This window comes from Acomys russatus, chromosome 28 (assembly GCF_903995435.1).
Source record: "Acomys russatus chromosome 28, mAcoRus1.1, whole genome shotgun sequence".
NCBI lineage: Eukaryota > Metazoa > Chordata > Mammalia > Rodentia > Muridae > Acomys > Acomys russatus.
The window spans coordinates 2,202,311-2,229,682 of NC_067164.1; the positions used below are offsets into that span (position 1 = coordinate 2,202,311).

Consider the following 27,372-nt stretch of genomic DNA (forward strand, 5'->3'; position numbering starts at 1 on the left):
TTGCAAAGTGCACACAGTATGACCAGAGCACATGCCATTTGCTTGGCAAAGAAAGGCATCATGTATCTGTAGTAAAAGACATTTGTGTGTCTATGGTACAAATGTCAGCATGCTCAGGGTGTGTACCTGTGATTTCAGGTCTTCAGTGGAAGTCTTGGCAAACATTCCCTATACTCGGTGGGTCTAGCACAGTTGGAAAGAGAAGCCAATGGCTTCAAGCTACGCTGAATGAGTTTTGTAACCTGTGTTCTCTGACCCCCACCCCAGCACCTGTTGTATTTAGAAGGTCAAGTGTTGAGGTTCCAGATGATTAAAAACCCAAATCAGCCCTCCAGGCTCTAGCAATACTTCCAGTCTTTTCATTCAGATCTGTACTGAGAAGTTCAAGTCATGCATGTGTAGATAGAGGTGGGGCTGTGCTGTCTCACCTAACTCAACGTAATGAGTTCCGGTCCAGTCTGTTTCCCTATGCAGCACTCACTACAGTCCTTCACACTGCCTTCACCTACTGACGTGCACTGCGCTATGTTGTGTATTTAGAAGCACACTACTCTGAAAGACATCAGCCTGGAGGAAGACAACTGAGACACATATTTATAAAAACACTTTATAAATACAGCCACAGGAGTATGTACAAAAGATACAGGGCCCCAAGGGAGACACATAGGGCCAGGACCACCCTCTTCTGTATTGTTTCTGGTACATGCTATGTGGCTCACACCATGATTGTGGCCCTGCCTCTCTGTGCTTTTTTTTTTTTTTTTTTTTTTTTGTCATGTCTCCAGTCTACTCTCATCTTCCACATCATTGGCAGGCTGCCTCTGGGTCACACCAAGTCAGCAGGAAATATTTCTGAGTGCAGAGAAAGGCCTCACCAGAGGTAGACCAGCACCTCCCTTTCAACTCAAGTTAAAATTTGAAAATGTTCTCCTTTGGACAACAGTAGCCATGCATGGGAAGGATTCCCTGTGGAGGACTTTATTTCATCAACTTCTGCCTCTTTGTTTCTTTCTGGCTCAGCACTAACAAGTCTTGAATGAGAAAATAGGGAACAGATTCTAGAACACAGCATAGGGCAGGGCCATCCTTGGCCGGAGACTCGGCCCCAAGTTGCACAAAAGCAGTCTGAGCAATGGTAGGTGCCCCTGAGCCTGGCATGATCTCTTTCACATCATGGCCCACGACCAGTGCAGGCAGAGACCTTCGTCCTCTACCAGCTTGGGCATCCGGTGGTGACCATGGACTGTATGGACCATGGACTGTATGGACCATGGACTGGTGGACCTGCCCCAATTCAGGAAAGCGAAGGGAGCTGAGTAATCCTAAAGAACACTAGAATCACTAACACAGAATGCTTAACTGCAAAGAACACGCCTGGCAGGACGAAGGGGCCACAGAATGCTGTGGGCAGGCTCTGGAGTGGGGGCGACTAGATGACACATCCTGGGGTTGCTGTTTCCAGTGTGCTATTTCGAAACCACGTGAAAATAGAAGAGAATGAGATAAAATGCCAGGCTTTTGGAAACTTGCATTCACTGCTTAGCCATGTGAGGCCTCAGTTTCCTCGCTGGACAAATTGGGGATAAGGAAGAAGCTACCTGCTAAGGTTGTCATGAAGATGAACAGGAGAGTGGATGGAAACACGCTGGCTGGCTGGTCCACGTGGACTGTTGGTGTAACTGTGGGATGCCTGGGTACTGCTGGCACCACCTGTGAGTGCATCTGTATCCTACCTCCTTCCTTCTCAGCAGGCATTGCAGTAGAATGGAAGTCCTGTCTAGTTTTGTCTCCTTCTCAGAGTGGCTTTTTGAGATGTTATAGCAGCTCCCAGGAGCCTTCCCTCTCAGGTCAGCTGGTAGCTGGGAAGGAGTCCCAACAATGGGCTGAATACCCATTTCCCATGCTCACCCATCAGGGTCTCAAATGCCCTAGGCAGGGCCACACAGGAGATGGAATGGCTGAGCACTTACAGGGGTGACTTCAAGTGTGACAGCTCTCGATTCATGGGACAGTGACTGAAAATGCACCTGGGCAGTCAACAGACAACTAACTTCCTAATAGAGTCTATGCTCACCACTGGTGCCCAAGCTTGTAGAGGAAGTACGTAAGTGTGGAGGATTGGAAACCATGTACATCCCATACATTATTGCTGTTGCAAACTCTTTCCTGTTCTCTTTTTATTCACCCCCACCTCTCAAAAACCTACCCTCTCTTTCAAGCAAATGGCCACCAGGAAGAGCTACTCAGGACAGAGGGGCAGAGAGTGAGCCAACAACTCTGGGCTTAGACTCAGCGAGGAGCCCTGTACACCTTAAGAAGCTGAGCTGTGTTGCTTTACTAAAAAGAAAGAAAGAGAGAGAAGAGAAGCAGAGAAAGGAAGCGAGTAGCCAGCCTCGTGTCATAAGCTGCTGTATTGCAGACAGCTGAACAAAGCGCAGAGGGCCATTCCAGTCAATTACTGCTTGGCTTACAGTCTGATGCCCGGTGTCTGTCCTCCCTAGCTTTTGGAATGGGCCAGTTTTCCTGGAATATGCTTTTATTAAACTCTGAAAGGCTGGATCTTTTATGCAGATTAATTCATGATTTCAAAGACTCTTTGAAGCTGGCAACACATTCTGTTATTTCCAAGAGTTATTACCGCTGAAATACGGGCACAGCCTGGGAGGTCAGTCTGCGATCTTGTTTAGATCTTTTTAAATTTAGAAACTTTACAGTGGCTTAAAAATAGATCACATTTGTGTACTTTCTCCTCCTTTCATCCCTGCTTTAAAGGTTGCTCAGTCATCCTGACCTACCCCAGACATGAGCCAGAGAAATCCAAGGAGTCTGCTGGACCATAACAAAAACCAGCTCTAAATGAGTCTTGGGGGTGACGGTAGGAGTATGCAGAGTTTCACAACACCCTACGAGTAAGTTCTAGAACTGAGAGCAAAGGACTCCACTAAGCTCAGTGGAGGATATGTGCTCACACTGCTAACAAACAGATCATGAGTACAGATGCTTTCCAGTCAGTGGTGCTCTTGAGGATGCCCGTGGTCCCCACCTCTGGTGTATGTGTTGTTGGGGAGACATCACAAGACTCAGGTCCAAAGAGGCTGGAGGAGACCGTGAGCTCAGGTGGCACTCCACCAAACGGTCAGCAAAGACTGCCTTGCTGGCAAACCATTGTGTCCCCGGCACTGGGCAGGGCTAACGGTGTGCTGGCACACCTGTCCTCAGCAAAGAGATCACGTGATGCTCAGGATGACCCATTCACAGGCTCTTACCTTCAGGAACATGCTGAATCCAGTTTTGAGGAGGTCAGTGAGGCCTGAGGACATATGCTCAATGTCAACGGGGTCTGGCTTCTCGGGGTTAAATATTTCCTCCACAACCTGCTTCAGCAGCGGCTTATAGGATGCCTGGGAAGACAGAGCAGTGCACAGTGAGTAAAAGCCCTTGTCCGCTGTGTGTGGAGACAGTTTTATCGACATCAAAGGAAGCAAAGCGAGTTTAGTTTGATACTGAGCAATGGCTATTGCTTTTGTGTGTGCAAGATTATAAGACAACCTTGAGACTTTAAAAATATTTTTATGAGTTTGCTGAGAATTTCATACAGTGTATTTTTATCATGTTGACCGCGTCTCCCCCGCTTAGCTTCTTCTAGATTTGCCGTCTCCCTACTTCTGTAACGGCACATGGCTTCCACCTTGGACTCATGCAGTGATCTAGTAATGCCTTGCCTCTCCCTCCTCTTCTCCAACCCATGTCCCTCACCAAGTGCTCGATCTAGATTTAAAGTGACAATTTTATTATGTAGGAAGGGTGGTAGGAAACAAAGCCTTGTCGTTTTGATATAAACAAGAAGATAGTCTCTGAACATTCTGGGACTCGGTCCCTCCCTCTGGGAGTGGGAGTGTTTATTTGCAGTGGCTGTCAGCATCCAAGCTCATCCCTCCTTCCCACACAGAGCCCAACTCCATGTATGACCATGTCAGAAAGAGAGGCTGGGATGGCAGAAGGAATCTGACCCAGGTCACGCTGGGAACTGGGTCACAGAGCACTGGAGGCATCTCTGTAGAGTAAGGGCCATGTTAGGTGACATCACCTCTGCTTTGATGGATGGGGCTTAGCACTTTCCTCTCTGTGACCTACATACCCTGCAGGCCCATATTTAGTTCTGTCTGGAGGCGGCTGTCTTACTGACCTCTTTCCTGAGTTCTTGCTGGAAAGCCCTTCCTGAATCTTCTTTTCCCACAGACTGGGCCACCATCCTCCCAATCCCACTGCTGTCTCTGCTGCCCTATATGGCCCCAGTCGTGCATCTGGGGTCTTCAGTGCAAAGGCACAAGTGACATCTCCCCTCCCCACACTTTCTGATCCCCATCACTCTAGGAAGGCCAGAGTCTAACAGGGCGCTGCTGAGAGGCACTTTGTCTTGAACTTTGTGTAGCTCTTTCCATCGGGCAAAACACAGGGTGCTGTAGCCATGGTTACAGCAGGTATGTCAGTGTTCTGACCTCATCTCCAGCTTATTCTTGCTTTTTTTTACAGGAGTCCTAAGTTTGTCTGTTTGTTTTTACATATTCTAAGTCTCTTCAAATATCTCAAAGATGAAGCACTGTACAGACTATCAGTAGCGCACCTCACCACACATCTGAGAGGGCTAGTGTTTGCTCAGTGGAAGACCCTAGTTTCTTGATACTTGCTGGTCAAGTGAGACCACTGTGCGTGGAGACATTTCTTGATTAATGATCGTGCTGGGTGAGCACTGGGTAGGAACATTGATAAGGGAGAGATAAAGCTACGGGCCAACCTTGCTTATAGCCAGAGGAAATCAGATTAAAGTTGGACTGAGATAGGTTTCCTTTTGAAGTTTTATTTTATGTGTGTGTGCTCTTAGAGGCCAGAGTGGGGTGTGTGCATGATTCCTTGGAGGTATAGGGACTTGTGAGTCAACTGACTAATATAAATTTTTATAGACTCAGACTGAAAGAACACGCTTTTGACTTGGCCATGGGGTGTCAGGCATGCTTAGGCTCTTTGGAGAGGAAACTGCTTTAATCAATGCAGGATGTGATTTGGTGGCGCCTATCAAAACTCAAGCTGCATCTGACACAGCAATTCCTCTCCCAGGGATTTAATTTTTGATTTGGTTCATGCATGAAGATACATTCAGAAAGAACCATCTATTATTTGAGGTAAGGAAAGATTAGAAGCCACCGTCTTAGCCAGTGTTCTATTGCTGTGAAGAGACACCATGTCCAAGATAACATTTATAAAAAGACACTTAATTGGGACTGGCTTACAGTTTCAGAGGTTTAGTCCATTGTCATCATGATAGAGAGCACAGTAGCACCCAGGCAGATATGGTAGCTGAGAGTTCTAGATCTGGATCCACAACTAGGGAGGGAGGGAGGGAGAGAGAGGGGGGGGGAGACTGTTCCTCTAATGGGCATTTGAAACCCCAGAGTCCACCTGCAGAGACACACTTCCTCCAACAAGGCCACACCTGCTACTCTGTGTCATTAGTGTAGCACACTATTCCTTAATGACCAAGCATCCAAATCTCTCGGCTAATGGGGACCATTCCTATTCAACCCCCACAGACACGTGAGTGCCCAATGCCACGGAAATGGTTAATAAGTGAGGGGCATCCATGGGGAGGAATGTTGGGAACATGACAAAGGAGGAGAGTCTGGGGTGACAGGGCTAAAAACAAGGGGCAGGCTAGAGTGACAAGTGTGAAGGGAGGAACACGTGCATGATGGGCTAGCAATTATACAAAGCGGCAGTGAGGCTACGACAGCTTGTAGCTGCCGACTATAGAAAAACAGACTGTGAGCTACACGTATCTACACCCAGCAGTGAGTGAAGGGCAGGTGCCAGGCCAGGGACAGAGGCAGCTGAAACTGTGTAGTGTTGCTTTTTATTTTTCTAGAGCAAACCATCAATACAAACAGATCTTTTTTTGCTTGTTAAAAGCTAATAAATTATTCATGCATGGAAATAAGATTGGGGTGAAGCACACTAAATTGTTAATCCTGGGCTCCGGAAGTAGCAGGTATTTGTTTCCTTTTCTTTCTACATTTTTAAAATTAATAAATTTACTTATAGATTTGTATAATAATCCAATAAACATTTTAGGTGATTTTTTTAAAAAAAGGCCTGTGGTTTTTATAGACTCTTAGTCTGGAGAGCTTGCTCGCCTGCTTTCAGAGCCCTTCTGGATGTTTCCTCTCATGGATGCCGAATGCTGAACGCTCTTCCCTCAGGAGAGTCCTTTGGCCAGCTTGACTACACCTCTCCAGCACCGCCATGAAGAAGTGCATGACTTCTTCCCCAGTAAGGGAATTAGTTGTGTTTACATTTGCTGGGACCAAAGACCTGACAAGGAGCAACTACTGGGGGTAAAGGCTGAGTCTTCCTCACAGCTCAGGCCATCTGGTCTGCCATGGCACGTGGGAAGGAGACAGTTAACAACAGAGGCGTCACCTGGAGGCTGCCTTTCTCCTTTTCTGCTTTCCTTCCCCAGGACTGCAGCACCCACACTCAGGCGGCTCCTCCCTACTTACTTGGCTAATCTTCTCTAGAGGCGCCCTCACAGGTACACCCATAGGCGTGCCTCATTAATGCCCTAATGCTTATTAATTCGTCAAGTCAACTGTCATACTTTCTTAATCATTACAGTTTTCTTAATAACTCAGCTTTCAGCCAGGCGCATTATCAACCGACTAAAACAGCCTCGTCCTGGATGCTATACAGCTGGGGGTAGTTATATTTCCAGCGTCTGGGCAATGGGACGTAAGCAGAAAGATGTCGTGGGGCTTTCAGAAACATGCCTTTTAAAATGGAGGCATCCTTCTCTCTGATTGCTCTGTTCTGCTGCACGGAACATGGATGTGATACTTGGCACTGCAGCAGCCATCTTGGGAGACAGGGATGTTCCTAAGGCTGTAGAGCAGAGACAGCAGAAGCTGTGGTGAGGCCGACAGGGCTGCTATGACCGCGAGGCAGGCATTCCAGCAAAGACCCTTCACACAAGAAATAAACCTTGTGTTTAAGCCACTAGTCTCCAGGTCGCTGCTACTGCAAATGCATGAAACGACGGTACCAAGCATGAAGGGAATAAGAGAGAGAGGTCGAGGAGCAAGTATCTGTTTGCTTGGTTTATATAAAACTGGCTACATGAAGCAACTTCAACCAGAACAAGAGAGGAATACATCCTGGCTGCCCCATTACCAGAGAGAAGAAAACACACTGTTGCCATCCGTAGGGTCTGCCTACCACAGACAGGAAGAGCAGCAGTTCGAGGGAGGGCTTAGCCCTGGGCCAGGGTCATTCGGACCTCAAGGGCAAGCACTACGCTGTGTGCCCCCCCTCCAGGTGTGGTGGGCTAGAGGTGAGGGCACTGCTCTCGGTGCTCTAGAGGCCCTGGCATGGGCTGCAGGACTGGAGGGGCAGTAGAGGGTTTAGGGAAAGGATGTGTGCTCATGGACAGAGCTATTTCCCCATGCCCTCCCTTCTCTCTTCTCTCCTTGCTCTCATTTCTGCTGCGCTTGCCAGCTGGGCTCGGCTTCCTTGGAGCGGAGGTTTGAAAGCAACACACTCGTTCTTGAGCCTTTGTGATTGCTATGTGCTACAGGGGAAGGCCAACACTCTGTTATTTATTTAAGGCAAATATTTAGAATGTGGAAATAAACTGTAACTAAGAGTACAAGATAGCGCACAGATCCACAAGGTCACAGGCATGTCTTTCTCTGCTGTCTGCCATTCTTGGTACACGAAACTCTTACACTTTGGGGCTGCAACCTCTCAGATGCTATTTTCATGTGATAATACTTTGGACTCAGCATGTCTCTTTAGAGATGTGACAGTGACCCTCCTAGATGCAGCAATGTGAGGCTGGCTGGTGACTCTGCCAGCCACACTTGTGCTCTGCCAGTTGAGTCTGTTTGACTCTGCTACAGGGTGGCGGGAGGGGCGCTGGCAAGGCAGCAGGGACCAGCAGGGACTTGCTCCACCCTGAGGCTATGCTATTGCTAACAGACTTCTTTGTACCTTTAGGCTGACTTCCAGACTTTTGTTGTGGGATCCAAAAAATTACCTTTCTAGTATAAGCCATAAGTGTTCTTCTTTTTTCTATTTTTACTTATAACCAAACATAGTAAATAACAGAAGCAAGCGCTGATGATTTTACAAATAAGTTTGTGAGCTTTGCCACATGAACAACAGATAGGAAAACTCCCAAACTGTCTACTAAAGCAATAAAGTGAAACAAAAACAAAACAAAAAGAAGATACTTTTGGGAGAACGGTTTTGGGTAGAAAGCAGTACTTGGGCTTTACCTGCCTGGAAAGCTCATTGAAACTTTCCCAACATGGGCTTTGCTGAGGAGAGCACGGCTTCTCCCTCTCTGGAGTGAGCAGCTTTAATGGTCATGGAACTTTGTGCTTTGTGAGGGACCTCACACGTCTCGGGCAAGGAGCAGCAGAAGGTGACAGGCAGGGCTTCTCTGGAGTGCCACCCACAACTTTCTTAGGGTTACAGAGAGTTACAGAGCAGCCTTGCTGTCAGCGTCAGCATTGAGCAGCTCCTCACTTGTCATTTATTTTTCACTTCTGTCACAACTACTAGGAGCTCTGGGGGGTGGTGGTGGTGGTGGGGCGGGGCCTGTGTTTGGCAGTCTACTCACTCAGTGACCTACGGTCCCACAGTGAGTGGTTTTAGTATTCCCAGGGCGTCACAACCCTCTCCTGGAGGCTGTCACCTCATCTGAGGGTGGGTCAAAGAGAAAGGGGGCAGGACGGGCAGAAAGATGCTGCTGCCCGACCTGAGAATGCATTCACTGACCGGGGTTGGTCACAGGTCCATCCACAGCCACCTGCACGGCACTCTAGAACACGTGCTCTTGCTTGTTCCCGGGGGGGGGGGGGGGAGCGGTAAAGGGAATGGGGTTCAAGAACACACAGCATTGTCTCAGCCGTGGACACAGTAAGGACTGAGATGAAGGGGTGACCTTCCTCTTTCCTCGCTTGCCTGTGTGGGCAGAGGGTTATTACACCCTTTGTGCCTTGTGCATAGGAATTTGACTTCTGCTTAACTTTCCAGCTCTGTTTCCCTGGCAACCTGATAAAGAAAGAATGTCAAACTAGGAGACAGGCAAGACTATTAACGGCAGCTACGATCCTGCTTGGAGTACCAGAGTACCGCTGCAGACTGGCAGAGCTACAAACATCTGATGGGCGGCTACAGCTTTGGGCTTCTCTGAGTCCTGCGACTCTTGAATAACAATTGGGAGTGTCTCTTTGAGGGATGCTGGGACTATGGAGTTGCGGCTGAGAAATTAGCCCCTACAGGGTCTGAGGTTTCCAAGGCAAGGGAAACCTCAGCACCGAGTCCGACAGCCCCCAGGTCACGGTGTGGACTTCACGGTGCCTCAGAAGGACTGTCGCAGGGGAGTGAAGTGGTCACAGTTCCTCTATCTTCTGTTTCTCAGCAGGCTGGCACTAGGGGGGCTGTGGCCACAGAGCTAGCCTTACTGCTAGGCCCAGAATGTACAGAACCTCTGTTATGATTAGGGGAGTATGAAAATGTTATCATTCTAAAAGATATCAGATGGGAAAAAGAACACTGAGCTCAGAATAATATTCTGATATGATTTATTAATATATGTGTCTTTATACCAGTGCACCAATTATGGAAAATAATAAAAAAGACATCTTTATAATAAAGTATAAGCATAAATATATAAAAGTAAAGATAATAAATACAAGTATAAAAAATTGGAATCAGTTTTCCCCAAAGGGTTGCCTCTGTTCCAGCAGGCATCAATTGCAAATAGCTTCTTGGTTATGTGTGGAACTTGGTGTCCACAGCAGTGTGTTTTCAAGGACAAATTGGGCTTAAAAACATCATACTCAAAGAAACTATGAAAAACAAAATACTTGTGTGTGTCTCTTGTTAGTTCTGTGTGGAGCTAAGGTGTGGCTGTGTCTGAGCTCCCAAGGAAGGGACCAGGTGCACAGTGATCTCTAACATTAAGCATCATGGTCTAACTCTGTCTTTGGACTTAGGTATCTGTTGCCAAGGAGACCTGAACTGGTGACAGCCCCATGCCATCAAGGGGGGCTGCTGGCTGTCTGCTGGCTGTCGCGGGGGAGCTGGAAGCCTTCTGTCCAGCTTCCGGAGAAGTGTGCTTCTCTCTTCTTCACACACGATTCCATGCGCCAACCTCCTAGGAAGCCTGCTTCAATCCAGCGTCACAGAGGGAAACATCTGTCTGAAATGTTGGGGGGCTTGTGTGGTCATCCCATACCTTATTTAGTTTGCCTTTTGTGATACTATGATTTCCCCCCCTTTCATCTTCTTAAAGGAAATGGTTTGTTTGAAGATTAAATCGTGTTTCAATTTATCTATTCATCCATCCTTCCATCCATCCATCCATCCATCCATCCATCCATCCATCTTTCCTTCTATGCAGAAGTAAACTGTTCCTTGAGACACTGAATGCAATCTTTTCAACTTCACTATGAAGAAACGGAAGCTGAGCTTACTAAAGGATTTCTCTGAAATCACACCCCAGTTAGAAGTGTCTCTGGGACAATGCCAGTTTAGTTCTGTCCTGTGACTTTTTTTTCCTCCCCAAAGGTTAGTGGAACAGGTCTGGAGTTAGGTAGCTATTTCTACAATTAAGAGGGAGAATAGAGGTTGGCTCAGGATATGGACAGCTGTTGGCCAGAGCTGGGGAGTGTTGACAGAAGAGATGGGGCCCAAAGACTGTTCAGAGAGCCTGTTTCCCTGGGCAAGAGATGAATCAAGGCTCCATGGGCACCAAGGCTCCAGACGCTCTTGTTCAGCAGCCAGGGGCATGGAGGAAGGCCCACATCTGGGCTGCACTGGCTCCAGATCCCCTGGCTTAGAGACTTACGCACCAGCAGCTGTCATCATCCTGGAGGCAGATGACATTTGACTGGAAAGGCCTGTGATCTCCGTGGCCCCGAGATATTGCTAATGTGGCCCTGATGGTGCAGCTGAGGCGCGCAGCCCATCAAACACTGTGCCATGTGGGAAGGCACGTGGGAAACACGCGGTGAGAAACGGGAGGGTGTGAGGACCCAGGTCCAGGCAATGGGCAGCCCAGGTTTCTGCTCTACACCCAGCCTTATCATGTGAGCAAATGTTAGCACTCAGTCTCCCCCTGGAGGGTCATGGTGCTTTCCTGGGCAGGCTGGTGTTAAGGGTCTATGACTAGAGACCCAGTGTATTCTTTAGGCATTGGATAGATAGTATCATAGGCCCATGTTACTTTTAGGGGCCCATGAAAAAAAGCCTTAGTGGTTTTTTTTTGTAGCAGGAGGAAAAAAAAAAAAAAGGAACTTACAGCTCAAAGTAATGTTTTGACCTAAAAATGCTGCTTTTCTGAGCAGCTCTTTATTTTTTCTGGTGTTGCTACCACAAGCCCTCGCATGGTCAGTCCCTTTATGTGTCTGAGGCTATCACAAGAGTTGGGCTAGCATTAAGACTCCAAATTCTTAGAGCATCTTTGTGAGAGAGTGTTCTTTTTACAGAGGAGGAATTTGCCACAGAGAGGCAAAGTAACCTGCCTAACCTCACCCAGTAAGTAAGAGGCACAGCTCGGCTGTGACCCCAAGCTCTAGCATCTACTCGGCTGCCTGCCTGTCCACTCAGAAGGGGCAGGTGCAAGCGATCCCCACGGGTCCACTGTGAGCAGACAGCCTGCTTTGTGTGTTATGTTCGGGCTGTCAGGAACTGCCTTGTCCCCACTTCCCACAGTGTCCTGACTGGGACTGGTCCTGGCTGCCCTAGACTTCCTGAAATTTGATAGTTTCTTTTTTTTCTTTCTTTTTCCTTCTTTTATTTTCTTCTTCTTCTTTTTCTCTGTGTAGCCTTGGCTATCCTAGACTCACTCTGTAGATCAGGTTGGCCTCAAACTCACAGAGATCCTCCTGCTTCTGCCTCCCAGAATGCTGGGATTATAGACGCCCACCAGTGCACCCAGCTTCAATCGTTTCTTTAATAAGCCGTATCTGCCTTCAAGTGAGTGGACTGCATCTTCACTTTGCATATGAACCACAACTGAGCTAAGGGACGCAGATAAGGATGAAGGAAAAGGTGACTCCAATGGCAGCAGGGAAATGAGTGACTCAGCAAGTCTGAGCAGGGGAGACAGCATGAGGAAAGGAGGCTGGCCCCGCGGAACCTCTAGACCCAGGCAGAGAGGCCAGAGCACAGTGCAGGCCAGATGGGAGCAGGAATCCAGGACAAGGCCAGGGTTCATCCTGTCCTAGGTGTGTTGGGACATCCCAATTAGATTCTGTGAGGTGATAACATGTTCCTGGTGGAAGGCACATTTTCCCTGAAGCTATGAGACCAAAGATCAAACTGAAAGAAGTGACAGGCGGAAGTCCGCCTAGTGTGCTACACAGCTTCTTGCTGCTGTGCACAGAGAAGCCAGCCTCCAGGAGAAAAGCTTCTGTCTGGCACATGGCTTCTGAGGGGCATAGCTATTCTCCGGCTTGTGGCCAGGTGGCTCACTGTGGCAGGTGTGTGTGGTGGAAGAGACACTTACTTTACAGGGTCCAGAAAGAGGGGTGGGGTAGGGCACACTCCCAATGGCCTGCCTCCTTCAGTGAGGCCTCACCTCCTGACCTCACCCCTCAGTGGGACCATCAGCAGAGGACCAAGTCTACAGCACATCTGGGGACATAGAAGTCCCAACTATAAACCCTGCCAAGTCCTATCTTCAGAGGCAGCATGGTTTGCCTCAGACTCTACGCGTGTGCTTCCCACTTACGCTCACTTTGTATTCAGTCACAGCCGCTGACTGTCATAAAGCCTACGAGTTACTCTGAAGATGCCCCTCAAATGTCTAATGAGTACCTCCTGTGCACAAGGTGTCTCTGTAGACCCTGAGGATATATCTGACAGTGGACCGACACCTCGGAATCCCTTGCCCATGCTGGACTCACACCTGTAACCCAGACATTCTTTAAGCTAATGACAACTTGGAAAGTTAAAAGCTGGCACTAATGATCCATATCTGTCTCCAGGCTTTGCTCCAGGTAAGCAGAGCATGATGCGGTCTCAGAGGTGTGAGGTGACACAGGAGGGCCACACAGTAGGAGGCACAGTGGTCTCTCTTGTCCTTCAGTCTCTTCCCACCTCCTACAAACCTGTTTATTACATTTTCCCCTAAAATTTTAAAGATTTACTGTTAGCATTCTGTTCAGTCGGCCTACCTGTGACGTCATTGCTTACCTGCTGTGGGGGCGTGACCCTGCCCAGGGCCATATAAAAGGACAAACCTTCCTCCTGTGGCCCCTCTCCCTCTCTCTCCCTCTCCCTCTCTTCTCTCTCTCCTCTTCTTCTCTCTCTCTCTCTCTGTCTCTCTCTCTGTCTCTGTCTCTCTCTCTCTCTCTCTCTCTCTCTCTCTCTCTCTGCTACCCCTTCCCCCTTTCCTTCTCCCCCCATGCTCATTTAATAAACTCCTCTATAACATAATATCTGCTGCTAGGTATTTTATTACCTTATTATCACATATCTTTGTTTTTAATCTCAAAATTTACTAAACACAAACTTCTAGATACTTTTTAAATTATATATCTTGTTATATCTTTTACAAAATTAAGATAATGCCTCACAGAGAGCTTCATCATGTTTTTATACCCCTCAAAGCTGGAACTCCCCAAGAAGTAGAGCCCGAGACAAAGATTCAGAGGCAGCTGTGCACAGTAAACTTGTCTCTGTTCATTTATTTTTCTTTCTACTGCTGCGGGGCTTTTCCCTGTGTTTACATTATTCCTAATTTAATCTTCATGGTGTGTGGACATTTCTCCCCATTTGTCACTCGCTAATATTGGGGAGTTCTGTTCAGTGCGTTGCTGTCACCGGCTTACGATGAGGGGGAGTATCTGCCACATGGAAAGCCTCATTTTCTGAAAGTCATGACTGTAGGACAGTCCTGAGGCCCGGAGGGATGACAGCACCGGCAGTGGGGAGACCGGGTAGCTCACAGTGCCCTTAGCCCACCCGTGATTCATAGCTGCTGTGAGTTATGTGAAGTTGGCCAAATCAGTGCCCCGTGATGGTCATAAAATGGAAGAGACATCATTAATTTTGTGGTTTATTTTCTCTGCCAACTAGGATAGCCATTTGCTCTTTGACATTCTCTGATTTAAATTGCGTCATGCATCACCAGTTTCAGCTTGTCTTTTGGAAGTAGTCTATAACACAGTAATTAGAATTGCTGATTTTTTTTTTAATGATAAAATTACACGTTTGGTGCTCTGAGCGACTTTTTATTCTATGTGGTGGTTTTCTCTGCTTTGATGCTGAGTACCAAGCGCTATGGTCTTGGTATCGTGGCACTGGTTTTAGGTGGTTACCATCACCATTGCCCAGTAGTTCTAGAACCTCCCTGAGAACCAAGTACATAGAAGAGGCTTTCTGTTGGCTGCAAAGACTGCTGCCTGCCACCTGCCTAAGCCTTCTATGCATATGTGGCAGATTACTTCCTTCTGGAACTCAGGCCAATGCTTCTCTGGCCTCCTTGCTGTGTAAAGCAGAGGGGAGACTGAGGCCGGGGCTGCTCATCAAGTGGCAGCTACTGCGGGAGCGAGCACACAGGATGCAGAACTAGGATTCTGCTGGGATGTCCTGGGGGACATTAACTTCAACAGTCATCGTCCTGAGATGCGTTCCTCACTCTGTCACAGCTTCCTACTGTGGCACATTAAACTCACCAAGAAGCCTCAGTAGATAACTAGATTCTACCAGAGACGTCATGGGGGCGAGGGCAGAGAGGCGCCCACAGCCTACTCAGTGATCTCTCCCATCAGAAACACTTGTTCTTCCATGGAAGCTCAGGTTCGCCACAGGATCCTTAGTTCTGACTCCACACTGACCATGGGAACTCCCAGGCACCACAGCACCAGGTGTCCTGAGTCATTTGTACTTCCCTTGGGAATTCCTGCGTGGTCTTCCACTCAGGGTTTTACAGAGCACCCCCCCACCTTTGATCTCGGATTGTCATATCATCTTTCTGCTCGATGGCCAGCCAAAACAGACTGTGGGTTCTCCTCCTGATCTGAGAAAGCTGCAGGGGGAGTTTTACTAACCATTGCTACCCTTGTCACAAACCTTTTTCCTCTCCACAGTCTGTTAGATGCTTGCTTTATTTTGATTGCTTATAATGTTGATGAACTGTGAGAGGCGGAGAACTGGTACTATGTGAAGCCAGTCTCTCAGTTGGAACCGACAGCAGCTGGATCCTAAGGAAAGACTTTGCCTCAGGCTACAGTCTACAGCTGAAACAGACCCATGGCTATAAATGGGTGATTTCCAATCCAGTTTTCACCAGCTACATTGTCTGGGGCCCAAATGAATTGAGAGGCTTTCAGACTTAGTGGAGCCCCAAACAGTCCATTAAAGGGAACTTGAGAGTCCGTCCAGAATGAACTACTTATTCTAAAGGGGCTGTGGAAACTTCCTTGTGGCCGTGGCCTCCAAGTCCTAAAACACAGCAGACAGACAGGCACTGAAGTCAAACACACTCACCTGCTGGGTGTGAGTCCCAGGCACATACACAGACTGAAACTGTCTCAGGAGACTCCTAGCTCCAGCGATCTCCCGGAGAGCCATGAAGACAGCATTCACAGCAGTTTGGGATTTGGGAAATGTCAGGTTAGCGGCAGAGTCACAGCCTGAAACAGTCCAGAGATATTTTCATAAGTGAGCAAATCCTTAAATTAAGTTTTCCTCTTGAAAGCTTGAGCTTTCAGTGTAAGTCTAGATTCCCTCAACCCTATTTTTCCCCCGGCTGCTCACTAACTGGGCTGTCTCAGGCATCCATGAGGAACAGGACCCGGTGAGCATGAATGCCTTTGACAGAAGTGGGACTCGAATTGCCCGGCACCGCAGCCACTAGACCGCAGAGGCTTCAGGGAAAACAGGTTCCCTAAGGGCTTCGACCCTCAGACACAGCCTTGGGAAACCAAGAGGAGCACAAAGGAATATGGAAGTGAGTGCTGCGACCTTTGTCCAGACTCCACTGTCAGCAAGATGAAGGAAGATGACACAGCCGTACCGAGATTGGAAGCATCTGGGATGGGCGAGTTCAAGGTGGTTGAGTGTGCTAAACAGGGTGCCAGGACCAGTTAAAGGGTAGCAGTTTAAGTTAATAAAAAATAAATAAAAAATAAAATAAAATAAAGGCAGCAATTACTCTCGCTGGTCTACCACTCTTCTGTTAGGCACCCGTTCAGAAGAGAAACAATCAAGGTTAAGACAGGTTGATGAAATATAGATCTACTGAGAACATTCATCTTCAGTTCATAGATAAACTGGACCTGTCAACTCATCACGTCTCAGACGACTCCTGTGAGGTCACAGGTACAATATCTCCCCTTCCAAGCATGAGGGCATTGAAATGCAGGACTAAATACTCCTGTGAACAGGCACTGCCATGCCCCTGCCATGCCCACTCAGACATGCAGGTCAGTAGTGCCTGTGTGTTCTGCTATCCGACCAGAACACCTGCCTGTCGCCTGCTGCCTGCCGCCTGTCTTTCTGTCTGTCTCTGTCTCCATCTCTTCCTGTCTGGGCTTTCTCTGGTTGTAGCAGCTTGTTGGGCCTTCACATGGGCAGGCTAGAAGTGTTGCGCACTATATAGTCACAGAAATGAGCCCTGTTTTCTCTCCTCTCATGGGGATAACTCTGAGTGATGGCCTCCACTGCCATTCTGAGGGGGGTCAGCAGGCCGGAGCACCACCAGAGCAGTTAGTGATCAGACACAGGCAGCCAGATCCAGACCCCGGGCTAGGCTGTGATTCTGACAGCAACTCTACTGACATGCAATTCTCCATGTAAAGTGTCCAACAGTTTTCAGTATGTTCACAGACTCCAGCCAAAACCCCACAGCCAAGCTTTGAACACCTTTATCACCCCAACAGGGAACGCCAAATCTGTCAACAGGGACTCTGTATCCATCCCTTTGCCACCACCAGCCTGCTCTGTGTCTCTACGCTTCACAGACTGGGCCTTTCATTTAAATGGACCACGGAACATGTGGCCTTGTGCAGCCGGCTTCCTGTGTTTGCCTTGTTTTCAGGGTTCATTCAGGCTGGGGCACACACCATCACTTCAACTTTTCCTACCGTAGGGCTATCGTGTGTCCTACTGTGTGGATGCGTGGCCTTTCACGTGTCTGCTCAGGTACTCAGAATATCCAAGGCTGGAAACTTTAGAAAGAAAATAAAGCCTCTCAGTCGGCAGGCGCTTGAGTTGTTTCTGTCTCTCAGTTATCACGATAATGCTGGTAGCTGCGCGTGGGCAGGCTTTCACGTGGACATGCATGTTTATTTCTCTCGTGTGTACTTACTGGCAACTCTTTTGAGGAATGCCAGATGCACACTACTTCCCAAAGGCCTTGCCACTTGACCTTCCTACCTACACTGAGGGTGTCAGTTTCTCCACATTCCTGTCAAGATTTACTAATAGTCAGTTTCTTAACCATAGCGAACCAAATGCCTGTGAAATAAAGAGAAACTTGTCAAAGTTAATAATTGAGGAAACTGCTTTTGGAAGGAAGAGGTAGAGTCAAACAAGCTTACACTAAAAAGGGATGTGTCTAGCATACACAGAAAGTACTCAAAGGACCCCAGTTGCATCCACTGGAGAGGAAGTATGCAAGTGTCTGAGCCCATACTCTCAATTAGTGTGTAACACTGTATGTAATAACTCTTAAGGAAGGGAAAAATTCCCTAAGAAATGTTTCCTGGTTTCCACAAATGTCTGATTTGTTGCCACCAAAACAAAACAAAAACAAAGAATTATGGCGTGATGGTTTGAATGAGAAATGTTCCCCATATGCTCAAGTATTTGAACACTTGGTCTTCCATTAGTGGCACTGCTTGGGGGGCGATATCGAATTTTCAGGAGGCAGAGCCTTGTTGGAGGAAATATGTCACTGGGAGGGGGAGCTGTCTTGATAAAAATGTGAGTAGCTAGCTTCCCAATGCTGCCACCATGCCTGTCTGCTGCCATGCTCTCCCTGCCATTACAGGCTCTATATAAACAAACCCTTCCTGTGCTGCTTTTGGTCATGGTATTTTATCACAGCAGCAGAAAAGTAACTAATACATAAAGTTACACTAGTTTCGTTACTGTAAGGCTGGGTACCTCATAAAGGTAAAAAGTTTCCATTATAATCTTATAAGGTGAACCCCAAGATCTCTTTAGCTTCTGGTGAGGCGACTCTGATGGCATTGTCACAGTATGGTATCACGATGGCAGAATGTGTGAAGAGGAGACATCACATGGTGAGATGAGACGCAAAGGTAAAGAGAGGCCAGTCTTATTCTTTTCACAACTCACTCTTTTAAAACTCTTTTTCCCCCGCCAGAACCAGGACTTAAACCTTCTGGGGAGTTTCAGTGACTTGTTCCACCTCCCAATGGCTCTCATCTTCTTATGGTTCTACCACGTTGTCACATCAGTACCCTGGGGATTGATCTTCCAGCACAGGGCCCTCTGGGGTGCTAAAGACCAGTGTGAGAAAGCCTTTGTGTTCAGTGGGCTTTGTGTGCATGGAGGACTCCAATGGAGGTGGGGGTGGGGTGGGGGGGGATGTGGATAGAAGATGGAGCGAATCCAAGTAGTCACAAAAACTCCTTGGAGTAATTCCATGCCAAACAGTGTGGAAAAAAAAAATGTGTAGTTTCCTGAGATGTATGCCTATAACATTCCAGAATCCTGAAAAGGATCGAAGCTAGGGCACGCTGGGCTGCAGAGGGCCAGCGCCTCACATCCTGCTCGCCACTGCCACTGCAGCCGTGACCGAGGCAACACAGCTTACGTGTTAGTCACTGATCAACAGAAGAAGGCAGGCCAAGGATGCGGCTTTTCATTCACCAAGGAGGGTTCTCTCCATAAACACATGTGACGGATTCCGTCTGTCTGTCTATCTGTCTGTCTGTCTGTCTATCTGTCTGTCTGTCTATCTATCTTTTTAGATTATTTATTACCTTGTTAAGAGATGATGGCATGAAGACAAGGAGAAACAGCCTTAGTTCTATTGTTTTTTCAAGACAGGGTTTCTCTGGATAGCCTTGGGTGTCCTGGCCTCCATAGGCCAGGCTGGTCTCGAACTCACAGAGATCTGCCTGCCTTTGCTTCCCAGATGCTGCAATTAAAGGCATATGAACCCCATGCCCCTGGGGACACATGTTTTAATTCCTCTAAAAGATTAGCTAGTAAATTTATTTTCTATAGAACCACATGGCTCATTTTCATTTGGGGAAAAAGTACAGAGAAAGACATTTATCCATTAGGTGGAGTTTAGTATGGAATTATCTAATAGACTGAAGATGATTTACTGAAAAGTCTAGACTATTTGAGGAACTTGTACAATATACGTCACAATTATGGCAAAAGCTGTGAAATCACATAAGTTAAGGTCAACTACAGAGCAGGCTGTTTAATAGAAGTGTGTATGGGCTACTGTTAAACTGAATGAACCCATTTGAGCAGCAGAAGCTGCTGGAAGGGAGACAAAGTCCGAACTTTACCAATAAAGTAAAACTGTCTTCTAAAAAATTCATTTATGTCTATTGCTCAAACCACCCACCCAGGGTAACTTCTGCTCAACTTGCTAACCCTCTCTACTTTTCCTGTTACCCTCAGAGCAAGTGTCCTGGGATACATATGTCCTGGAGAAAATAGTCAAATGGGATTTTTCATAATTTCCTTATTTTTCACTAGGCTTTACATTTATTTACCCAAGACAGTAAAAGTTGCACACATAAAATCTTTCCAAAAAGGTAAAAACAAACAGAAAACAAGCAAACCAGAACGGGACAAATAAATAAGTAAATAAATAAATAAATAAGCAGCAAAAAGAGCCTTGTATTTTATGTTATATTATTATTATTTTTTTTTCCTGGATTAAAGGCAATCGCTATGCTCTCTCGTGCTCCCTCTGGTTGGTGAGCAAACTAAGATGTTCATCCTCTTAGCACACTTGATTGCCACAGAATGCCAGTGTGGCGGCATGGTGGACGTTATGACCAAGCTCACTTTGCAGAGGGAGGGAGGGAGCCACTGAATAGTAACACAAGGTCACCCCACAACCAGAGCCAAAGACAAGAGTCAAGCGTTTGCCGTCTCATTCCAGATGTGGCTTACTAGCCGTGCCGCATGCTGATATTCATGTTAAGCCCATGTGACTGAGGGAAAAATTAAAAATGCACCGAGCTCATCTTTAGACTAAAGGAATTCTTTTACAGTGGAGTGGTAAATGCCTTTCTGACTGGGGATAGTCATTGCTGGGTGGTTTGCTGCTAGCCCCAGGTCCTTCCTTTCTGGCCACACAAGGTGCGAAGCTTTCCCAGGCCCCTCTGAATCTGTGCTGTGTCAGGTGCCATATTCAGTTACTGCTAACACTCCCTGGACAGTCTGATCCATTAAAGCCAGCTCACTTGATAACAGCGTTTCATAAAAGGCAACTCAAGTGTACGATTCCAGGCAATTCTCATTTAAACCCCATAGTTAAATAGATAATCCAAGAGGGGCTGATGCCGCTCTCCAGCCCAGCATGGTCTGTATACTTCAGAGGCCCACGCCTTGATAAGGGAGGCTCCCAAACCCCTCGGGCATCACCGTGCTCTTCTAAGATGGGGGATGACTCATGCCCCCTTAATGTCTTTCTGTCGAGGGCTTGTAGGTCTCTGGGGCAGTGTCTAGTTACTCCTTGGAGTAGCTACACAAAGCTCCTGTGTTGCCACTGCTCCCTCTTTTCTCCTCTCACCCTTCTCATTTACCCAAGGTGCTTCACTTCAGCAATGGGAGAACAGTAGTTTCCACAGCCCTAGCCCTGTAGTGATGGCCTTTTCCAGCCATAACACTGTTCAAATGCAGGGAGGCTTAGATAGCTTAGCTCTCTCCTGGGACGGCTGAAATCGGGCACCACTCCTTGTTTGGAGTGGCTGAATTCTCTCTAGTTTTCCCAGGGACCAGGCTTTGAGCTCCCTGGTTCTTGAGATACCTTGTCACAAGATACTGGATTTTCACGTGTTTGCTCTTATTCCAAAGGCACTCAAGAAAGTGAAGCATCTCAGATTGGACGGTGGGCGGGTCTTGGCTGGAGTTGAAGTGGTGCTTATGTGAGGTCTTCAACGTACACTTGCACACCTGTGTGCACATGCACTTATGCTGATCACACACACAGCATGGGCACTTGGGTATGCTGAGGAGAAGGGGGGTGGCTACAAGTGGGTTTGAAATTGTTCCCTCTTACTGATATTATTCTCCTCACAGGTCTAAATTTACCTCAGCCCCTTGAAATCTATCTGGGAACTATGAGAGGAAAAAAATATACATTGAGCCTGACCAAAAGGTCGTTTTCTTTCAGATCTAAGCTGTTTGCCTCATCTTGTGCTGCCCTGGAGTTCTGGACACCCGCACCCCAGCCACTGGACACTCAGCAGGCTCTAAACAGCAGGGGGCTGCCTCTGCGAGGCAGTCAGAGGAAAGGTCATCTCAGGTCTGACATGGCCAAAGAGGTCAAAGCACTGAGGGGTCATGACCTCCCTCATCCATCCAACACGCTGACACTCGCTTTTCTCTCGCTTTGAAATGATTGCTTTTTAACATGGAGTCTTTTCTTGGGGTTCTCACAATAATTCTTGGTAAATGAAAACAAACTTAACAAAATGAAAATCAAATAAACTTCAAAAATGACGCGACACCTGAAATCTTCTAGACGTCTGAACTGTAGAAAACAACCCTCTGAGTAGGGAGGTTCCAGTCAGTAAGCAGGTGAGGCGATGGCATCCTTAGGATGGACAGGAGAATGGGTGATTGTTTAAAATGGGAATCAGGCGAACCAATTCCTCATACACTTACCAGTAGCCATTTATGCTTGTATCCATCCGTTTATCTACTCTAATACAAAAGTGTACACACACACACACACACACACACACACACACACACACATACACACACTCACACATCCACATCCATCCACCAAAGTACATACACTTATGAACACACTCATATCCATCCACCCAAATACAAATGTATACACATACATGTCACACGCATGTGCCCAAATACAACTGTATAAACACACATGTCTGCATCCATCCACACAAATACATATACTCAGATATTTATGCCCATGTCTACCCCCCACATATATACATGTATAATTTTGTTTTCAATTAAAGTCTAGCTGTGCACATCACCAGTCCTTCAATGTCCTTGCTTCGGTTACTGTCCACTGCACAGGGTTCTTTTGTCACCACCCATGTGTCTTGCGAGGATTTCTGACTACCACGTAGCCCACTTAAAGTTGACCCATAAGTTAAAGAAGCTCATAGCACAGTTGGAGGGTGGAATTCTTCTGGGTTTTAATGTCTTATCCTCTGCCCCAAACCTTCCTCAGCTGCCTTGTTCGAACTTCAAAAGCACCATTTAAAAGTGACTCATCTTTATAGTCCTTTGAAAGCATTCAATTAGCTTTGTCACCAAAGGCAGCTTTTTAAAAAATTATATTTCATCAGTATGTGAAAACATTTAATTAAACCTTGCAGTTTAGTAACAAGTACAACTGGCAGACGTAGGCTTGAGGACATGCACAGTATGACTTTTCAGAAGCGCCACCAACAGTAGTCCTGCGCAGACACACAGAAGCGGGGTTAGGCAAGAGGTGGCAGGAGTCTCGGCTTCCATTACATCTTATGTAGGGATTAAGGAATGTTAGCCATTCTGGGCTGGGGTCATGTGCAGCCCAGCTAACAATGTGTGAGATGTATGTATACACACAGAGCGTTATATACACAGTAATTATCAATGAAAAGATACATACGTATTTCTGAGGTCCTGCATTTATGCTACCCAGGCATTCTCTCTGTGCGATCGGTCTCATGTTTAATCATCTAGGATGGCTTTTAAGCTCCTCTCACATATAAAATTGCAGTCTGGGCTGTCAGGCCTCAGGCCTTACAGGGCCACTTTCCTCTTTTGTTTCCCAGTTCTGGAAACACAAGTGTGGCACAGGCCCCTGCATAAGTGTCACGACACAACATGTTCATATGAGCAAATGAGGCTGCTTAATAAAGTTCAAGCCAGAAATGCCAATATTGAGGTCACAAGAGGCTCAGAGTATTATAGACACCCCAAAAGGCTGGCCTTCTAGAAGGCCTTCCATAACCTTTCCCTCTAGATCTGGTGTCTACCAATCCCAAAGCCCCATGTTCACTGAACCCTGCCATTGTCCTCAGTTTCTTGGACCATTATCAGTACTCAAGGAACAGCAGAGGGTGGGAGACAGGAGGGCTGGAGACAGACCCTGGGAGGAGGGATGCCGGGGTCTCTTTGCTTTTCTGCTGGCCTAGCATAGTGCCCACCTCACAGAAGACAGCTCCTGAGTAAAGGAGTGTGGAGAACAGAGAGATTAGTTAGTGGGGAAAGCTTCGAATCAGACCAAACATGCCGTAAAGCAACAATATTGATTTTCTTGTGCTGATGATAAACTGTCTCTGCAGGAACTTTCAAACAAAGAGCTCCTGGTGCTTCTGAGCAATTGCAGGCTACCAGAAGGAGGTGGAGCAACTCCCAGAAAAGCTTCTGCAGGAGAGCAGGCAGATCCAACTGGCTGAGAAATTTTGTTTGTCTGTGCAACACAAAAAACCTACACCGTCTGCCTCTGAACCATACACATATATCTGACAAAAGTGTTTTAAAAAGAAAAGAGGATGATAAATATGAACAAAGAAAACTGGCTGGCTCCGGGGCGGGCAAGGGTAGGGAGGGATGGAGTGAGCAAGGGGCAGGGTCGGAGGGTGGGGGCTGCGAGTACTTATTTTATTATACTTTCTAGAATGATTACACGCACACACACACACACACACACACACACACACACACTAATACATATGGTACAGAAACATTTACATGTGCCAACTACCATCTCTTAAAGTATAACAGAAACCAGTTCGACTACTTTCTAAGCCTCCAGCGGATTCAGCTTGTAAAAATAGCTGATTAAAGCAGTAAGTGACAGCCGAGCTCTGTTATTATTCGGCAGGCCTGGGGTGCTGGTAGACAAGGGAAGACGTGTATATTCAGATGAGGGGATGGAGTAGTTGCACATGGCTGCCCAGAATTCTAACCCTGGCTCTGAGACTTTTACTGTATGGGAGAGAAGGCCAGCCAGCAGCAATAGCCTGCAGAACTTGCATATTTAAAATTGTATTTATTTAGTGTGTGTGTGTGTGTGTGTGTGTGTGTGTGTGTGTGCGCGCGCGCATGCGCGCGCGCGCGCGCGCGCGCATGCGCCCAGAGGTAGTTGATACTGGGTATGTGATGTGATGATCCATGTTAGTTTTTTGAGATGGGGTCTCTCACTGCACTTGCACTGGCTACACTTGGTGGATGCAGATGTTGAGCCTCCAGGATCAGCCTAATCCTACCCATCACACCCTGGTGTTACAGGCACATGACGCTTTCATATGGGTGCTGGGGGCTCAAACATCAGTCCTCACGCTCACACAGCAAATACTTTAGTAGGTGAGCCACTTCCCCAGCCCTGACCTCCATAATGCTTCAGGCAATATCTAGGCCACAGCAAAACAGACAATTCCAGACTACCATAAATCCAGTGAAGTAGCCCCAGCTACTTCTAAGCCTGGCCCCCAAAGATGCCTCTAAGAACCCGCTCCAAAATGGCTCTAGTGAAGTCATGACTGTATCAAGTCAGTTATCAAAATGTTATGTGGCTGAATAAGAGGGGCACTGGGAGCCTCACAGACTGTGTGACTCAGCATCAGGGATACAATCTCACACGGCTGTTACATTGTTACATCAGTTTAGGGCACTGCAGCTAGACGTGGAGTTCGGGCAGAGTGAAACCGCAATGGTTGAGCCTGTGTTTTTAAGAAGGTGAGCATCAAGTTTTTTTTTTGTCACATGTATCATGTGTCATACTGGCACCATGGCAAAGCCAGATCTCCTTCATATCATGTCGACTTGGCCCCTTTCCCAGTCTCAAAACTTTCTGAAGTGGGAAAATGCCTGCACATCTGCCTGCCCCAGACAGAGCTCGTGTTCACCAACTTTGACATCCCCACAGGCAGCTGGCACAGGGGCCCCCACCACAATCACAGCCAAGGATTCAAACTGGCAGATCTCACTGTGAGCCGCCCTAAGAGGTCGCTTGGTTTTATTACACCGAGTAAATTCTACTGAATTATAAACTTGCTGTTCACACTCTAATACGTCCCCTTTCAAATTCTGTGGACATTTCTGGTGGCTCTGAATAGCCCCAAATGGTTTGCTGCCTCTCGGGGCTGACTGTGAAAGGTTCTCTGCATCTGGGTATTTTCAACAGCTGTCAGGTGGCAGGAACCGGGTGAGTGGCACCTTCTCCATGAGCACTGTGACAGTTCTGTTGGTTTTGCTTTCTGCACTACTCTGAAAACCAGACACAAGGAACAGCTATGAGGCTGGCAAAGCATTCACCATAGCACGCCTGTGAACGAAGTACGGCTGGTAGCTTTGCATTATAGTTCGCTTACCTCTTAGGGCTGCTGCGGGTAGGTGGGATAGGTGAGGCAGATGCATGTGAAAAAAGAACAGTAAAGAAAACACGGGATGGATGTAGGCCTGTGAATGGGACTTGCCAAAATGCTTTTCCTTGGGTTGCAAAGAGCTTGCCATTGGTCGATTTCAGAAAGAGGGTTCTCTCAGTGCAGAATTTCAGACCCAGTGTTCCAGGTCAGTGAAAGGGAGCGAGTTAGAGGGAGAGAAGGAGCGGCCCAGAGGCGGCTCCTTCCACAGATGTGTCCCTCTCTGACTTGGGACAAGAGGACCCTGCATGCCCTCCAGGGGCTGGGGGTGCCCTATGGGCCACTTGCCTTGATGGGACCTGAGCCATGTTCTCCTTCGTGTCCTGTCCTTCCCCGCTCTCCACCACAGGCCATGCAGGTAGGGGAGTGGGCTTGAGGGGTCTGACACAAGGATTCTCTCATCAGGAAGACAACCTGGAAGTCCTCCTGGAATCATGGTCTTAAAGAGCTGCAGCAGACCACGCCCAGGCAGTAGTTTCTCCTCGATTCTGAACCCAAGCCAAGGCACAATCTGTTTGCTGCTTTCCACAATGCTTTGATTTTTCTTTTTCAGGAGATAAGGTTGCTCTTATTTTAGAAATGGCAATGAAACAGTGTGGGGAGGGAAGAGTGTGGGACTGGGACACAGCGTCCTGTCTAGCCATTGGGTACCCCGGGATAATGTTCTTATCCAGATTTTGTTAACTACTTTCTTGTCTTAGAATAATGCATGTTCAACAGTTACGTAACCCCGTGCTGTAACTAATTGTTCATTCGTAGAAAAGGACAAAATCAGATGTTCAAAAGGAGCCATGGTTAAAAGCCTTTAAAAGGGCTGTCTGGCCCTTCGGCCTCTTGTTCTCACAGTCACTTAGAAGATTGCTTTGAAACTTTCTTTTCCATTTTTTTTTTTTTTTAAGCTCAGAGTCACTGAACTGACTATTGGAAGAGTCTGTGAGCACGGGGTGGAGTGTGGGGTGGGCAGGGTAGTAGCGTCTCCCACATCACATTTCGGCGTAAGGAGAGGAGGGTAATAATAAGCCGGGATCATTTTCTAATGTATTTGAGGGAAACGGAAGAATAGACGGGAAGCTGGTTGGCTTAAAGTTTCTTTCAACCCTTTTGTTTCTTTTAAGAACAGAAATGCAAATGTAGTTTATTTTTTTTCCAGTAGCAGACAGATCAAATGTGCCCGGGCCTCTGCCCTCCCCCAACACGCACACAAATCACTCCCTGCACCCCTCCCCCCCCAAGGTCCCCTGCACCTGCTGCTGTAAATCTCCATCGACCTGAGCCAGCATCGCAGTGCTTGAAATCTATGTCCCTCCTAAATGAGGGGCTTTTCTGTGCTCTCTTCTGGAGGTAGTGTGGACTCATGTGTGGGTGGGTCACGCCTGATCCAGAGATGGTATGTGGGCCAGAGAGGCTGCTAATGGGCCCGGGGCATGAAAGAGAAGGGTAAAAAAACAGTGCCCTGCACAGCATCCTTTTTTTGTGTGTGTGATGCAGGGGCACTTCGAATGTGGAGGGGAGAGGAATGCAGCAAGCCTCCAGGCAAGTGCCTGCCTCCAAAGTCTGAAAGTCCGGGTTCCAAGTGCATTCAGGTCTCGCTCCAGGGCGTCTGGGATGTAGAAGCTCCAGGATGGAGCCGAGCTGCCAGAGGACGGAGGAAGGACCTCTTGCACTGGGAGGATGTAGCCTCCTAGACACACCTTCCTTGGTCCAAGGCCACACTGACTTAGGCTCCCTACACAGCTGCTCA

General features: G+C 47.5%; 1 protein-coding gene across 1 annotated transcript in view; it reads right to left on the bottom strand.

The window, feature by feature from the left end:
• The window catches only part of Scfd2 (sec1 family domain containing 2), a 309,492-nt gene that overhangs the window by 19,678 nt on the left and 262,442 nt on the right, over positions 1-27,372 (bottom strand). The window contains exons 6-7 of the mRNA XM_051170885.1: positions 15,559-15,704; positions 3,267-3,401 (exon numbers count right to left, since the gene is read on the bottom strand). Coding sequence (XP_051026842.1) covers positions 3,267-3,401; positions 15,559-15,704 — 281 coding nt within the window. The remainder of the gene's footprint in view (positions 1-3,266; positions 3,402-15,558; positions 15,705-27,372) is intronic.